This window comes from Oncorhynchus nerka, linkage group LG4 (assembly GCF_034236695.1).
Source record: "Oncorhynchus nerka isolate Pitt River linkage group LG4, Oner_Uvic_2.0, whole genome shotgun sequence".
NCBI classification, from domain to species: domain Eukaryota; kingdom Metazoa; phylum Chordata; class Actinopteri; order Salmoniformes; family Salmonidae; genus Oncorhynchus; species Oncorhynchus nerka.
The window spans coordinates 24,676,255-24,693,258 of record NC_088399.1 but is presented as its reverse complement, the minus strand read 5'-3'; the positions used below and the strand labels follow the sequence as shown (position 1 = coordinate 24,693,258).

The window sequence follows — 17,004 nt, the reverse complement described above, 5'->3', positions numbered from 1 at the left end:
TGGTTATTAAAGTGTGTGTGTGTGTGTGTGTGTGTGTGCGTGTGTGCATTACAGCTTCATCCTCCTTTCTGCCTTCTCATGGCTATTAATCTGTGTCTGTGTTTGATATGCTAATGCAGTGTGCAGATCAGGCCCTGGCCACCTGGAAGAGGGGGCGGAGATTACCCATGAGTCATTGTAGCTCGGCTTGAGGCTGTCAGACCAGGAGGAGAAGCTGTCAATCAACCATCCTACCTTCCCTCCCTCCCTGTCAGTCTGTCTGTTTGCGTGTGACTCACACCTCCTTAGAACCAGTGTTCTCCAACCCTCTCCTCCAGTACCCCACGCTGCTCCACTTAGTTGAGCTATTTCACTTCTAGCAATGATTCAACTGGTCAAGCGCTTGATGATTGTTAAGCAGATGATTGTTGACCTCTCTCTCTCCCTCCCTCTCTCAATTCAATTCAATTCAATTCAAGGGCTTTATTGGCATGGGAAACATGTGTTAACATTGCCAAAGCAAGTGAGGTAGACAACATACAAAGTGAATATATAAAGTGAAAAACAACAAAAATTAACAGTAAACATTACACATACAGAAGTTTCAAAACAGTAAAGACATTACAAATGTCATATTATATATATATACAGTGTTTTAACAATGTACAAATGGTTAAAGGATACAAGATAAAATAAATAAGCATAAATATGGGTTGTATTTACAATGGTGTTTGTTCTTCACTGGTTGCCCTTTTCTCGTGGCAACAGGTCACAAATATTGCTGCTGTGATGGCACACTGTGGAATTTCACCCAGTAGATATGGGAGTTTTTCAAAATTGGATTTGTTTTCGAATTCTTTGTGGATCTGTGTAATCTGAGGGAAAATATGTCTCTCTAATATGGTCATACATTGGGCAGGAGGTTAGGAAGTGCAGCTCAGTTTCCACCTCATTTTGTGGGCAGTGAGTGTTACACCCCTGAAAACAGGGGAGAAATAATCACGAGAGTGATACGGTGTTGTATTCTCAAGTCAACATTTAAGGGCGACCTTCTCTTTCTTGGTTTTCACTGCGTATTCATCTGTCTGTTCTGCGCTAACAGCCTGTATAAAAGCTCCTCACCTTGTTTCTTTTGAGGCTTGGGAAAGCTGTTTTTACTGTACTGTATAGTTTAGTCTTTTCGGTCATTGTCAGGATGTGCTCGATAACATTGAAACCTATGATGGGATGAGATAGGTGACAGCCTTTCATTACCAGCACTGGGATGATCAGTTCCTTTGTTTGGTCAGTTTCAGAGGCTAGCCGAAAAGTTGTTTCAATCCATCCCAGGTACGGCATTTCAGTCCCATTTGCTGCAGTCAACCTTAGATCATCAGGTGAGTCCAGGATTTCTGAAACATCTCTCAGCCTTGCGTTTGGGAGAGATTCCTCTTTCCATCGTTCATCAATGACCGATACCTGAGATCCTGTGTCCCATAGAGCTTGGAGGTGGTGGCGATTCAGGTGACACTCAATAAGGCACTGTCTGCCGACTAGCGAGGTGACCTTACGGGGTGGCAACCTTGAGCTAGGGATGGTAAGGAGTGGGCATTTTCCTCTGTGCAGGAAAACCTTTCACTGGTAGAGTCACTTTTCAGGTGAGTGCATTTTTCCTTATGTTTAGTCCAATGTTGGTTTTGACATACTTTGGAACAGTACAGTGTCTCTTTACATGATGAACATTGTTTCAGGTTCTCAAATGACTCTTCTCTGGCACAATTTGCACATTTCTGGGACTTTTTGGTAGCTACGGTTAACACTCGTCCCTCAGCGGTAACCCGTTTCCGTTTAAAGGGGCCTCCTTGATGGTCTGGCTCCCCGGATTTTACATCCAGCTTGAAAATGTTCTCCACTCCCACATCGGAAGCAGTGTGTGCAGCGTGCATCTGTTCTGGCCTGCTGGCAGACAAAACACCTCCTTGGAGCTTGAGCAGAGTGGTTGGTATACCGGTTAGGTGCATATTGATGCTGTGCAGGGTCAAGAGCTTGGGACCGACTGTAGTTGCTGTAATACTGCTGCTGGGAAACAGGTGGCTGGGGGTCCCTATCTGGCCTCCTAACTGGGGGTGGGGCATAGGCACAAGGCTGTGACTGAAACATAGGCTGCTGTAATGTCTCCTTAATCTGAGCAATCTCTGCACTGAGACCTTTTAGAGAAGCTACACCTGTCTTAAGTTCAGCTAACTCTGTTAACAGTTCTGCGGGTATCGTAGCTTTGGCTTCCTTCACAGGACACTTTGCAGATGGCATATCCTCTAACTGGACTACACTTACAGTTGTAGCAGGCTGTGGGGCATTAAACCGCTTTTTGTTTAGTCTTACTCTCTCATTAGCACAAGCAATGTTAAGCTTCTCTAGCAAAACCTCATCTGATGTTTCGCTCTCTAGCAGGAGAGGCTGCATGTCTATCCTGATACTGTCACTCTGGAGACCCGTAAGGACTGTGTGAAAGCACATGCTCTGGACTAGAGCAGGGTCATACTTAAGCCCTGATTCTGACTCCTGGGATGCAAACAGTACTTTTTGCCTCAAATCTAAAACGCGCATCAGGAAGCTTTGAGGGGTCTCCTTGCTATGCTGTGCTTCTGAAGCTAGCTGTTTGTAAAGCTCTGTTGCACTCTTCTCTTGGAAGTGGGAACGCAGGATACATCTAAGTGTGGGAAGAGTTAGCTGGGGTTTACCTTCCAAGTAGCTGCGTAGCTGTGAGCCTGGAGAAATAGCCCTGACTACTGCGTCTACTATTTCTACCTCAGGATATCCTCTGTTAAGTCCATTTTCAATCTGATGGGCAAGGCTGGAAAAAATCAGTTTTTCTTTTTGGCCCGGTTCACCTATCTGACCAGAAATTTTTAACTCTTTGCGCCAGTATGAGCTGGGCTGTGCATTGGGTGAGAGCGGCACGCTCCCCTGAAGATTGGCATGGTGTTGGGGCTGACGCAGAGAATCACTGACTTTGGCTGCAGTAATCTGCTCAGTTCCCGCCCCTTGTTGTGGGGTTACAGTTCTCAGTTCCTCTATTCTGTGATGTGTTCCGGCTGGTTCAATATCATGGTCAACTTGCCCTGTTTTGTTATCTCTGCCACTGATCATCTCTGTCATTTCGTCTCTAAGTAGCAACAATTTCGACATGCCGCCATCTTCTAACTCTGTGACTTCCTCTCTTTCAAGGAACATCATAATGCGAGTCATTAATGCTATGCGGGATTTGTCTTTAACATCTCTTCTCTGTTCGCCTGATATTTCAAGGAAATCACATATCTCTAGTAATTTGTCTTTAGTCAGGGTGTGTAATTCTCCTACTACCTCTTCCTGTAGTTCTTCCAAGGCGCTTGTCATGTTGACAGAACAGGAGGAACTTTTACTGTGCAGGAGTTGACTCTGAATTAGATAGTCCTTACTGTCTCTGATGGTCGATCAATGGCCTCAGTTGACACGTACTTAACCACTAACTTCCAACTTCCCCCAAACAGCAACACTTTCCTCACTGCAGCCTGCCTGAGTTGTTATGTGGAGATTTAGCTGGCTCGGAATTCAGCGACCAGGATGTGGAAACTGGACATCTGAGCAGCAATCTCAGCGGAGCCTCCAAAAATGTTACGCCCCTGAAAACAGGGGAGAAATAATCACGAGAGTGATACGGTGTTGTATTCTCAAGTCAACATTTAGTTCAATCATTTCACAAAAGTAACACATTACATAACAGAAAACCCATTATACAAATAACACAGCAAAATATCTTATTAACAACACGCATGTTCATTCACAATCGTCATAAAATGGCAGTTACTCTCAGTACGATGCTATCCTTCACTTCAACCGAGCAGGGCTAATATCAACATTTAGTTCAATGTCAAGGCGGTGGCCCGTTCCTGTAGGTTCATGCTCTACAACATCCGCAGAGTACGACCCTGCCTCACACAGGAAGCGGCGCAGGTCCTAATCCAGGCACTTGTCATCTCCCGTCTGGATTACTGCAACTCGCTGTTGGCTGGGCTCCCTGCCTGTGCCATTAAACCCCTACAACTCATCCAGAACGCCGCAGCCCGTCTGGTGTTCAACCTTCCCAAGTTCTCTCACGTCACCGCGCTCCTCCGCTCCCTCCACTGGCTTCCAGTTGAAGCTCGCATCCGCTACAAGACCATGGTGCTTGCCTACGGAGCTGTGAGGGAACGGCACCTCAGTACCTCCAGGCTCTGATCAGGCCCTACACCCAAACAAGGGCACTGCGTTCATCCACCTCTGGCCTGCTCGCCTCCCTACCACTGAGGAAGTACAGTTCCCGCTCAGCCCAGTCAAAACTGTTCGCTGCTCTGGCCCCCAATGGTGGAACAAACTCCCTCACGACGCCAGGACAGCGGAGTCAATCACCACCCTCCGGAGACACCTGAAACCCCACCTCTTTAAGGAATACCTAGGATAGGATAAAGTAATCCCTCTCACCCCCTCCCCTTAAAAGATTTAGATGCACTACTGTTCCACTGGATGTCATAAGGTGAATGCACCAATTTGTAAGTCGCTCTGGATAAGAGCGTCTGCTAAATGACTTAAATGTAAATGTAAATGTAATATTACTCTCTTCAAACTTAACTCTAACTTCCTCAAGACGTTACTAAAACACACCTTAAACACTCTTGACATGTTCGCTAGTTATAACATTTAAATGACTATTTTTATCATCAATAAAGTACCTGAAAACAGGGGAGAAATAATCACGAGAGTGATACGGTGTTGTATTCTCAAGTCAACATTTAGTTCAATCATTTCACAAAAGTAACACATTACATAACAGAAAACCCATTATACAAATAACACAGCAAAATATCTTATTAACAACACGCATGTTCATTCACAATCGTCATAAAATGGCAGTTACTCTCAGTACGATGCTATCCTTCACTTCAACCGAGCAGGGCTAATATCAACATTTAGTTCAATGTCAAGGCGGTGGCCCGTTCCTGTAGGTTCATGCTCTACAACATCCGCAGAGTACGACCCTGCCTCACACAGGAAGCGGCGCAGGTCCTAATCCAGGCACTTGTCATCTCCCGTCTGGATTACTGCAACTCGCTGTTGGCTGGGCTCCCTGCCTGTGCCATTAAACCCCTACAACTCATCCAGAACGCCGCAGCCCGTCTGGTGTTCAACCTTCCCAAGTTCTCTCACGTCACCCCGCTCCTCCGCTCCCTCCACTGGCTTCCAGTTGAAGCTCGCATCCGCTACAAGACCATGGTGCTTGCCTACGGAGCTGTGAGGGGAACGGCACCTCAGTACCTCCAGGCTCTGATCAGGCCCTACACCCAAACAAGGGCACTGCGTTCATCCACCTCTGGCCTGCTCGCCTCCCTACCACTGAGGAAGTACAGTTCCCGCTCAGCCCAGTCAAAACTGTTCGCTGCTCTGGCCCCCCAATGGTGGAACAAACTCCCTCACGACGCCAGGACAGCGGAGTCAATCACCACCTTCCGGAGACACCTGAAACCCCACCTCTTTAAGGAATACCTAGGATAGGATAAAGTAATCCCTCTCACCCCCCCTCCCCCTTAAAAGATTTAGATGCACTACTGTTCCACTGGATGTCATAAGGTGAATGCACCAATTTGTAAGTCGCTCTGGATAAGAGCGTCTGCTAAATGACTTAAATGTAAATGTAAATGTAATATTACTCTCTTCAAACTTAACTCTAACTTCCTCAAGACGTTACTAAAACACACCTTAAACACTCTTGACATGTTCGCTAGTTATAACATTTAAATGACTATTTTTATCATCAATAAAGTACCTGAAAACAGGGGAGAAATAATCACGAGAGTGATACGGTGTTGTATTCTCAAGTCAACATTTAGTTCAATGAGAAAAGACCGCGAATTTCCCCAGGAATATGGGTGGAGACCAGAGCAATCGATCTCCGGCTCATAGATTAAGAGCATTTCGTAGATCACAGATTAACACTTTTAGGCACCACAAAATAAAGTAATCAATATAACGTTTACACATTACTCTCACAATTCGTACCCTTTGACAGATTTGAACTTTAACACAATTATATGAATGTTATCAATCTCTATCAACTAATACTGAATGCATCTTTTTAACCTAAGATGTTTTAAGATCCTCACATACTATGAACTTTTCAATGTATAACAGGCTATGAATATGTCCTTTAACCTGTCACATGAGCACATAGCCTGTCTTCTCTTGAGAGCCATGTCTGCCCACGGCGGCCTTTCTCAATAGCAAGGCTATGCTCACTGAGTCTGTACATAGTCAAAGCTTTCCTTAATTTTGGGTCAGTCACAGTGGTCAGGTATTCTGCCGCTGTGTACTCTCTGTGTAGGGCCAAATAGCATTCTAGTTTGCTCAGTTTTTTTGTTAATTCTTTCCAATGTGTTAAGTAATTATCTTTTTGTTTACTCATGATTTGGTTGGGTCTAATTGTGCTGTTGTCCTGGGGCTCTGTAGGGTGTGTTTGTGTTTGTGAACAGAGCCCCAGGATCAGCTTGCTTAGGGGACTCTTCTCCAGGTTCATCTCTCTGTAGGTGATGGCTTTGTTATGGAAGGTTTGTGAATCGCTTCCTTTTAGGTGGTTGTAGAATTTAACGGCTCTTTTCTGGATTTTGATAATTAGTGGGTATCGGCCTAATTCTGCTCTGCATGCATTATTTGGTGTTCTACGTTGTACACGGAGGATATTTTTGCAGAATTCAATTTGGTGTTTGTCCCATTTTGTGAAGTCTTGGTTGGTGAGCGGACCCCAGACCTCACAACCATAAAGGGCAATGGGCTCTATGACTGATTCAAGTATTTTTTAGCCAAATCCTAATTGGTATGTTGAAATTTATGTTTCTTTTGATGGCATAGAATGCCCTTCTTGCCTTGTCTCTCAGATCGTTCACAGCTTTGTGGAAGTTACCTGTGGCGCTGATGTTTAGGCCAAGGTATGTATAGTTTTTTGTGTGCTCTAGGGCAACAGTGTCTAGATGGAATTTGTATTTGTGGTCCTGGTGATTGGACCTTTTTTGGAACACCATTATTTTGGTCTTACTGAGATTTACTGTCAGGGCCCAGGTCTGACAGAATCTGTGCATAAGATCTAGGTGCTGCTGTAGGCCCTCCTTGGTTGGTGACAGAAGCACCAGATCATCAGCAAACAGCAGACATTTGACTTCGGATTCTAGCAGGGGGAGGCCGGGTGCTGCAGACTTTTCTAGTGCCCGCGCCAATTCGTTGATATATATGTTGAAGAGGGTGGGGCTTAAGCTGCCCTGTCTAACCCCACGACCCTGTGTGAAGAAATGTGTGTGTTTTTTGCCAATTTTAACCGCACACTTGTTGTTTGTGTACATGGATTTTATAATGTCGTATGTTTTACCCCCAACACCACTTTCCATCAGTTTGTATAGCAGACCCTCATGCCAGATTGAGTCGAAGGCTTTTTTGAAATCAACAAAGCATGAGAAGACTTTGCCTTTGTTTTGGTTTGTTTGGTTGTCAATTAGGGTGTGCAGGGTGAATACATGGTCTGTTGTACGGTAATTTGGTAAAAAGACAATTTGATATTTGCTCAGTACATTGTTTTCATTGAGGAAATGTACGAGTCTGCTGTTAATAATAATGCAGAGGATTTTCCCAAGGTTACTGTTGACACATATTCCACGGTAGTTATTGGGGTCAAATTTGTCTCCACTTTTGTGGATTGGGGTGATCAGTCCTTGGTTCCAAATATTGGGGAAGATGCCAGAGCTAAGTATGATGTTAAAGAGTTTTAGTATAGCCAATTGGAATTTGTTGTCTGTATATTTGATCATTTCATTGAGGATACCATCAACACCACAGGCCTTTTTGGGTTGGAGGGTTTTTATTTTGTCCTGTAACTCATTCAATGTAATTGGAGAATCCAGTGGGTTCTGGTAGTCTTTAATAGTTGATTCTAAGATCTGTATTTGATCGTGTATATGTTTTTGCTCTTTATTCTTTGTTATAGAGCCAAAAAGATTGGAGAAGTGGTTTACCCATACATCTCCATTTTGGATAGATAATTCTTCGTGTTGTTGTTTGTTTAGTGTTTTCCAATTTTCCCAGAAGTGGTTAGAGTCTATGGATTCTTCAATTGCATTGAGCTGATTTCTGACATGCTGTTCCTTCTTTTTCCGTAGTGTATTTCTGTATTGTTTTAGTGATTCACCATAGTGAAGGCGTAGACTCAGGTTTTCCGGGTCTCTATGTTTTTGGTTGGACAGGTTTCTCAATTTCTTTCTTAGATTTTTGCATTCTTCATCAAACCATTTGTCATTATTGTTAATTTTCTTCAGTTTTCTATTTGAGATTTTTAGATTTGATAGGGAAGCTGAGAGGTCAAATATACTGTTAAGATTTTCTACTGCCAAGTTTACACCTTCACTATTACAGTGGAACGTTTTACCCAGGAAATTGTCTAAAAGGGATTGAATTTGTTGTTGCCTAATTGTTTTTTGGTAGGTTTCCAAACTGCATTCCTTCAATCTATAGCATTTCTTAATGTTACTCAGTTCCTTTGGCTTTGATGCCTCATGATTGAGTATTGCTCTGTTTAAGTAGACTGTGATTTTGCTGTGGTCTGATAGGGGTGTCAGTGGGCTGACTGTGAACGCTCTGAGAGACTCTGGGTTGAGGTCAGTGATAAAGTAGTCTACAGTACTACTGCCAAGAGATGAGCTATAGGTGTACCTACCATAGGAGTCCCCTCGAAGCCTACCGTTGACTATGTACATACCCAGCGTGCGACAGAGCTGCAGGAGTTGTGACCCGTTTTTGTTGGTTATGTTGTCATAGTTGTGCCTAGGGGGGCATATGTGGGAGGGAATGCTGTCACCTCCAGGCAGGTGTTTGTCCCCCTGTGTGCTGAGGGTGTCAGGTTCTTGTCCGGTTCTGGCATTTAGGTCGCCACAGACTAGTACATGTCCCTGGGCCTGGAAATGATTGATTTCCCCCTCCAGGATGGAGAAGCTGTCTTCATTAAAATATGGGGATTCTAGTGGGGGGATATAGGTAGCACACAGGAGGACATTTTTCTCTGTCAGGATAATTTCCTTTTGAATTTCTAGCCAAATGTAGAATGTTCCTGTTTTGATTAATTTAATGGAGTGAGTTAGGTCTGCTCTATACCAAATTAGCATACCCCCTGAGTCCCTTCCCTGTTTCACACTTGGTAGTTTGGTGGATGGGACTACCAGCTCTCTGTAACCTAGAGGGCAACCAGTGGGTCCGTCTCCTCTATACCAGGTTTCTTGCAGGATGACAATGTCTGTATTACCGATTTCTTTGGTGAAGTCCGGGTTTCTGCTCTTTAGGCCAAAGGCAGATGACCTCAGGCCTTGGATATTCCAGGATAATATAGTGAAGGCTTTTTGTTCCATAGAGTGTCCAATGTTGTTGGTCGTGGTTTGGCCTCAGGCCAGTAAGTGTGAGCAGAGCCTGCTGAGCATCTGGTACATGCCATTGGCTTGGGCGAGTGTGAGAGTGGGGGTTGGGACTGTTTGCCCGCTCACTACCTGGGCGTATGTGTGGCTTCCATGTTGAGGCCCTCTTTGCGGGGTGGGGTGCATGGGGTGGGCAGGAGTGGCATAGGTCTGATCTGAGGGGGCCTAAATGGGGTGTGGGCATGGTTGACGTGGGGGGTGTTGATTGGTTGGGGTGGGGGTGTGGATGTGTCTGGGTGTACTGTGGTCTGGATGTAATTCCTCTTGGCGTGGGTCCTCTATGTGTAGGTCCAGGGGGGGGGGGGCCCTGCAGATCTGGGAGGGTGTCTCGCTGGTCTGGGTGGGGTGTCTATTGATCTGTTGCTCCTGTGTGAAGTGTTGGGGATACATTTGAGAGCGATGTCCTTTAGAGTTCGGGCAAAGGTGGGCACTGCTGCCTTGTAGAGGTGGACCTGGTCATAGAGGCTGTTCAAGTCCAGGGTGGAGTGGTGGGCCAGGAAAACGTTTGGTTTTGAGGCACAGTCATGGGAAATACTTGCATTTACCCGCTGTATTGTGGCGGGGTGGAAGTCTTTTCGTGGTAGCAGGGTGGAGATAACCACTTGTGCGTTGGAGAAAGTAGAAGAAGCCTTTTCAATCACTCCCTTCAGTGCTGTGGCCACTCTTTCCTGCTGTGCTCTCATGTCGTTTGTGCCTGTGTGTATTATTATGTGGCTGGGTGAGCCTAGTTTGGCCTCAGACAGAAGGTCTAGGGCGCGCTGGGTGTTTGGACACCAGAGTTTAGACACACTGTGTTTGGGAAAAAGTTTTTTTCCTTCTATATATTTCCCATTTGAGTCCATAAGTAGTACAATCTGTGTCTTGTGTTTGTCCTCAGTGGGTGTGGGGTGTTGTCAGAAGGGCTATCAGGGTGGCTGACAGGGGGGGTGCTCAGAGGGGGTGAGAGCCTCTGGGCTTGGGGTTCTTCATTTGTCTGTTCTGCTGTGATGTCGACTCTATGGTCAGGGTCTGGTGTGGACTGTTCTGCTGTGGTGTCGACTCTATGGTCAGGGTCTGGTGTGGACTGTTCTGCTGTGGTGTCGAGACTTTTGTTGGGTGCTGAGGTGGGCTGTTCTGCTGGCTTCTCTGTGGGGGTGGCCACCTCTCTAGTGGGTTGTTCTCTGTCACACGCCGTCCCCTCAACTTCTCCTCCATCCCCCCTCACCCTCTCCTCCATCCCCCTCAACCTCTCCTCCACCAGCAGTCTGATACTCTCCTCTAGTGCTCTGTTCTGCTCCTCTTTCTCCTGTTGTATTTGTCTCACCACTGTCCAAAGTGCAGATATGTCTCTGTCCACCTCCAGCTCTCCGGGTCTGGTTAAGGGGCTGTTGTTGTGCTGGACTGTTGTCTGGGTCTGTGCTGACTGAAGTGTAGTCACCTGCTGTTCCAGCTCCACCTGCCTTATCTCCAGCTGGGTGAATTTGTCCTTCATTTCAATGAGGGAGTGGTAATCTGTGCTGGGAGGTTGACTCTCCGCTGGGGGTTGCTCGTCTGTGGGGTTACATAATAAAGAGGTCTGGTCTGACCCGCTCGGTGTGGGGGTATCTTTATCAAGGGAGAGCTTCTCCTGCTGGGCTAATTCTTTGATTAGGTGAAAGTCCAGCTGAAACTGTTTGGGGTTACTCTGTACCATTACTGTTCCGGACTTATAGATATTTATATTACTTGACTCAGAGTCCTCGTTATCAAGTATTCTGAGTTTCCACCCCTCGTTAACCCCCCCTCTCTTAACAAAGGGGTAGTGTGCTAATATAGCACTGTGCCATGCCAGGGGATGGTTTGTGTGGAAGATAAGGTTGCTGATGTTCCCATTTTTGTAATAGTCAGCAAAAAGTGTCTCTTGATTTTCCATAAGGAGCTTCATTTTGTAATCTTTTCTTGCCTTATCATTCTTTACATGCAAAGGGTACTGTATTTTAATTACCTCTGAACAGCGGGAGGGAGCTTCTAAGGCCTCTCCATTTGGTTGGGGTAGACTGTGTGACTCTCCTGCCATTGTTGGGCTAATGGGCTTTGACATCTCTCACTTGACACGTCAGTGCTAGTTGAAGCTGTATCAAGCTTGGCAGAATTATGTTAGAATTCAGTCCTTATAAAGTAATGTTGTGTATTTTTCTTCTTGGCTTTTGGAGATAAAATATAGTTTCAGACTAAGCATTACTCACTCAGTTCCAGGTTAGATGGTGTTTTCAGGTTTCTGTTGTTTTCCAGAGAATTTGCTGTATAGAGAAATAAATCTTGGTAGTTGTGAACCTTCCAGGTGATTCCGTAATTCCGTCCAAAATCAGGTTGTAGGTTTTAAGTTTTGATTTGAAGTGGGGGATATGTTGTAGAGGGTAGAATCCAGTATGTGTTCCTGACAAAAAATCCAAGTTTATCTAACTCCTAATCTATCTTTTTTAAAGAAAATGCTGAAAAATGCAGGAGCTCATCTGATCTCTCTCTCTCTCTCTCTCTCTCTCTCTCTCTCTCTCACTCCCTCTCTCTTTCTCTCTCCCTCCCTCTCTCTCTCTCTCTCTCTCACTCCATCTCGCCCTCCCCCCTTTCATTCTCTCTCTCTCTCTCTCTCTCACTCCCTCTCTCTCATTCCATCTCTCTCACTCCATCTCTCTCACTCCATCTTTCTCACTCCCTTTCGCCCTCTCTCTCTCCATCTTGCCCTCCTCCCTTTCGCTCTCTCTCTCTCTCTCTCTCTCTCTCTCACTCCATCTTGCACTCCTCCCTTTCGCTCTCTCTCTCTCTCACTCCATCCCGCCCTCCTCCCTTTCTCTTTCTCTCTCTCTCTCTCTCTCTCTCTCTCTCTCTCTCTCTCTCTCTCTCTCCCTCCCTCTCCCTCCCTCTCTCCAGCGGAGGAATCTGTTTCCTGTGAGAACCCTGGTCTTCCTGACAACGGGTACCAGGTCCTGTCCAAGCGTCTCTACCTGCCCGGCGAGTCGCTCACCTTCGTCTGTTACCAAGGTTATGAGATCATCGGCGAGGTCGCCATCAAGTGTATCCTGGGAAATCCGTCATTTTGGAGCGGACCACTCCCTCTGTGCAGGGGTGAGACCCAGCTGTCATGCACCCACATACCACCCCTGCAGACCTGCATGGAAGGGAACATTCCTCACCATGACTTTCCACATAAACACTGATGTAGCCATTGGTGCTTGTTTTAGTAATGGTATTTCAGTATGTCCCTCTGCATGCAGCTCTAGGCAGCCATGTTGGTAGTTCCTCCTCTCTGTAGTTGACAAAGATTGCTGGGCTGTGGTCAGAAGTAGTGTAACTATATAAAGAATGAATGGACGCAGCACTAGACATACACTACATGACCAAAAATATGTGGACACCGGCTCGTCAAACATCTAATTCCAAAATCATGGGCATTAATATGGAGTTGGTTTACCACTAGATGTTGGAACATTGCTGCAGGGATTTGCTTCCATTCAGCCACAAGAGCATCAGTGAGGTCGGGCACTGATTTTGGGGCGATTAGGCCTGGCTCGCAGTCGGCATTCCAATTCATCCCAAAGGTGTTCAATTGGATTCAAGTCAGGGCTCTGTGCAGGCCAGTCAAGTTCTTCCTCACCGATCTCAACAAACCATTTCTGTATGGACCTCGCTTTGTGCATGGGGGCATTGTCATGCTGAAAGAGGAATTGGCCTTCCCCAAGTTGTTGCCACAAAGTTGGAAGCACAGAATCATCTAGAATATCATTGTATGCTGTAGGGTTAAGATTTCCCTTCACTGGAACTAAGGGGCCCGAACCATAAAAAACAGCCCCAGACCATTATTCCTCCTTCACCAGACTTTACAGGTGTCACTATGCATTGGGGCAGGTCGCGTTCTCCTGGCATCCGCCAAACCCAGATTTTATACACCTGTCAGCAACGAGTGTGGGTGAAATGGCCGAATCCACTAATTTGAAGGGGTGTCCACATACTTGTGTATTTATATAGTGTACCTGCCACCAGTGCTATGATATACCTTACCTAACCTGTCAATGTCTGAAAGAATGTCTGATGTCTTGCAGCCAACCATGACTGCTTTGGCAACCATGCTTTGGAAGGTGAGTCTGTCTGTCTTTCTGACTCTGTGAGCCTGCCTGTCTGTCTGTCTGTGTCTGTTTTTCTGCATATTTTTCTGTCTTTGTCTGTCTGTCTATCTGTTAAATCAGATCTTTATTTGTACATACATTAGTGGCTTAAAGTGATTCTCCAGTACTTTTGTATACTTTTTAGCTAGTAGTTCTGAAAGTAGTGCTCACAAGCCAAAAGTGTTCCCCAAACATTGCATACTACATCACATATGTGCAGATATGTGCACCACCTCATTGCTTTCTCTCTCTCTCGCTCTGCTGTGTGTGCATCTTGCTAGCTATCACTCATATGGCGAGGGGCTGAAGCTCATTGGTTAAACTCAAATTGCTAGGGGGCTGTCCACGTGAGGGGAAGTGTAGGGAAAATGGCCCAGCACAGCTTCCAGAAAAACAGATGCTTTCAAACTAGGGATTTTGTGGCAGGTAAGACACTAATTCTGCTGATAGATTATGCATGTATGAACTTCACATTGGCACATCCAGTCCAAAGCGGAAGGTTTAAATACTTATTAGTTGCCAGAGTTCCGGAGCATGTCTTTAATCAACTACTGTCCAGTCTGCACTATTCTTCCTAATTACCTGAACTATTGGATCATTCTTGATTATTTTTTATAATGATTTTTTTAAATGACAGTCAAAATTATGTTTTTTTATGAAATTGGATGATATTTGAAGGAAACCAGATAAAAGTATGATGACTAAAGTATGAAAAATGACTGTTGCTTCTACATTGATGATACAATTACTTGTCCCCTCCCCTATGTTAAACACTTGGATGTATTAAGGGGACAAGGTGACATCACTTTAACTCTATTTATAATACACCAATGGTACCATGATGTTTTCTTACTTAATTTAAATAAGCACCGCCTTGTAACCAACATTGGAGAAGCCGTTTGCAGAGGGGTGTCGTTTATATAGCTAGATAGCTACTCTAATGGTACCAATTTAACTGACTGGTGTCAGCAAATGTAATTTAAAGTTTACCCTATTCATCTATGGCAAATATCATTATATGTTTCCCCTTGGCGCCAGAGGAGATGGCTGCCGTTTTACGGGCTCCTAACCAATTGTGCTATTGTGTGTGTTTTTTTGTGTTATTTGTAACTTATTATTGTACGTAATGTTTCTGCCACCTTCTCTTCTGACCAAAAAGAGCTTCTGGATATCAGAATAGGGATTACTCACCTCGTACTGGACAAAGAGTTTTCCTTTAACGAGTCGGACGTAAAGGATTTACATCACACCGGACAAGGCCCAAATCCCCGTCATTCGCATGAAGAAGAGATGGAGATATAGGGGAGGTCGGGGTGCCTTGTAAGAATCCGACGGCGAGTGGGTAACACGCCTCTACCATCAGTCCTATTAGCCAACGTGTAGTCATTGGATAATAAACTGGATGAGCTCCGATCAAGCCTATCCGACCAACGGACATTAAAAACTGTAATATCTTATGTTTCACGAGTCGTGGCTTAATGACAACATGGATTAAATACAGCTGGCTGGGTTTTCCGTGCATCGGCAAGATGCTCTAGACCACCTTTACTCCACACACAGAAACGCGTTCAAAGCTCTCCCTTGCCCATTTGGCAAATCTGACCATAATTCTATCCTCCTGATTCTTGCTTACAAGCAAAAGCTAAAGCAGGAAGTACCAGTGACTCGCTCAATACGGAAGTGGTCAGACGACGCAGATGCTAAGCTACAGGACTGTTTTGCTAGCACAGACTGGAATATGTTCCGGATTCTTCCGATGGCATTGAGGAGTACACCACATCAGTGACTGGCTTCATCAATAAGTGCAACGATGACCGCGTCTCCACAGTGACCGTACGTACATACCTCAACCAGAAGCCATGGATTTCAGGCAACAGCCACATTGAGCTAAAGGGTAGCTTTCAAGGAGCGGGACTCTAACCCAGACGCTTATAAGAAATCCCACAATGCCTACTACAACGGCTCCAATGCTCGTCATATGTGGCAGAGCTTGGGAACTATTACGGACTACAAAGGGAAGCACAGCCACGAGCTGCCCAGTGACACGCGCCTACCAGACAAGCTAAATGACTTCTATGCGTCCTTCGAGGCAAGCAACACTGAAATATGCATGAGAGCACCAGCTGTTCCGGATGACTGTGTGATCTAGCTCTCCGTATGTGAGTAAGACCTTTGAACAGGTCAACATTCACAAGGCCGCAGGGCCAGACGGATTACCAGGACTTGTACTCCGAGCATGCACTGACCAACTGGCAGGTGTTTTCACTGACATTTTCAACCTGTCCCTGTCCGAGTCTGTAATACCAACATGTTTCAAGTAGACCACCATAGTCCCTGTGCCCAAGAACACCAAGGTAACCTGCCTAAATGACTACTGACCCGTATCATTGTAGCAATGAAGTGCTTTGAAAGGCCGGTCCTGGCTCAAATTAACACCACTATCCCAGAAACCCTAGACCCACTACAATTTGCATACAGCCCCAACAGATCCACAGATGACGCAATCTCTATTGCACTTCACACTGCCCTTTTCCACCTGGACAAAAGGAACACCTATGTGAGAATGCTATTCATTGACTAAAACCTATTTCCCCCCAGGAGACTGAAAAGATTTGGGATTGGTCCTCAGATCCGCAAAAGATTTTACAGCTGCACCATCGAGAGCATCCTGACGGGTTGCATCACTGCCTGGTATGGCAACTGCTCAGTCGTCCTACCGCAAACCACTACAGAAGGTAGTGCATACGGCCCAGTACATCACTGGGGCCAAGCTTCCTGCCATCCAGGACCTCTATACCAGGTGGTGTCAGAAGGAGGCCCTAAAAATCATCAAAGACTCCAGCCACCCTAGTCATAGACTGTTCTCTCTGCTACCCCACGGCAAGCGGTACCGGAGCGCCAAGTCTAGGTCCAAGAGGCTTCTTAACAGCTTCGACCCCCAAACCATAAGACTCCTGAACAGCAAATCAAATGGCTACCCAGAATATTTGCACCTCCCCCCTCTTAATTGTTATTTTTTTTAGGTATTTTCTTAAAATTGCATCGTTGGTTAAGGGCTTGTAAGTAAGCATTTCACTGTAAGGTCTACCTGTTGTATTCGGCGCATGTGACAAATAAAATTTGATTTCATTTGACTACAGCTCAGCTTTCAACACCATAGTGCCCTCAAAGCTCATCACTAAGCTAAGGACCCTGGGACTAAACACCTCCCTCTGCAACTGGATCCTTGACTTCCTGATGGGCCGCCCCCAGGTGGTAAGGGTAGGTAACAACACATCTGCCACGCTAATCCTCAACACGGGGGCCCCTCAGGGGTGCGTGTTCAGTCCACTTCTGTACTCCTTGTTCACTCATGACTGCATGGCCAAGCACGACTCCAACACCATCATTAAGTTTTCAGACAAGACAACAGT

The 17,004-nt window shown here is 45.6% G+C and overlaps 1 protein-coding gene across 3 annotated transcripts in view; it reads left to right on the top strand.

Annotated features, from left to right (window-relative positions):
- The window catches only part of LOC115123700 (seizure 6-like protein), a 261,744-nt gene that overhangs the window by 239,477 nt on the left and 5,263 nt on the right, over positions 1-17,004 (top strand). For 2 of the 3 annotated variants that reach the window (XM_065017380.1, XM_065017382.1), the window contains 2 exons: positions 12,360-12,554; positions 13,529-13,564. In XM_065017380.1, coding sequence (XP_064873452.1) covers positions 12,360-12,554; positions 13,529-13,564 — 231 coding nt within the window. The remainder of the gene's footprint in view (positions 1-12,359; positions 12,555-13,528; positions 13,565-17,004) is intronic. The other variant, XM_065017381.1, reaches the window with a different exon arrangement.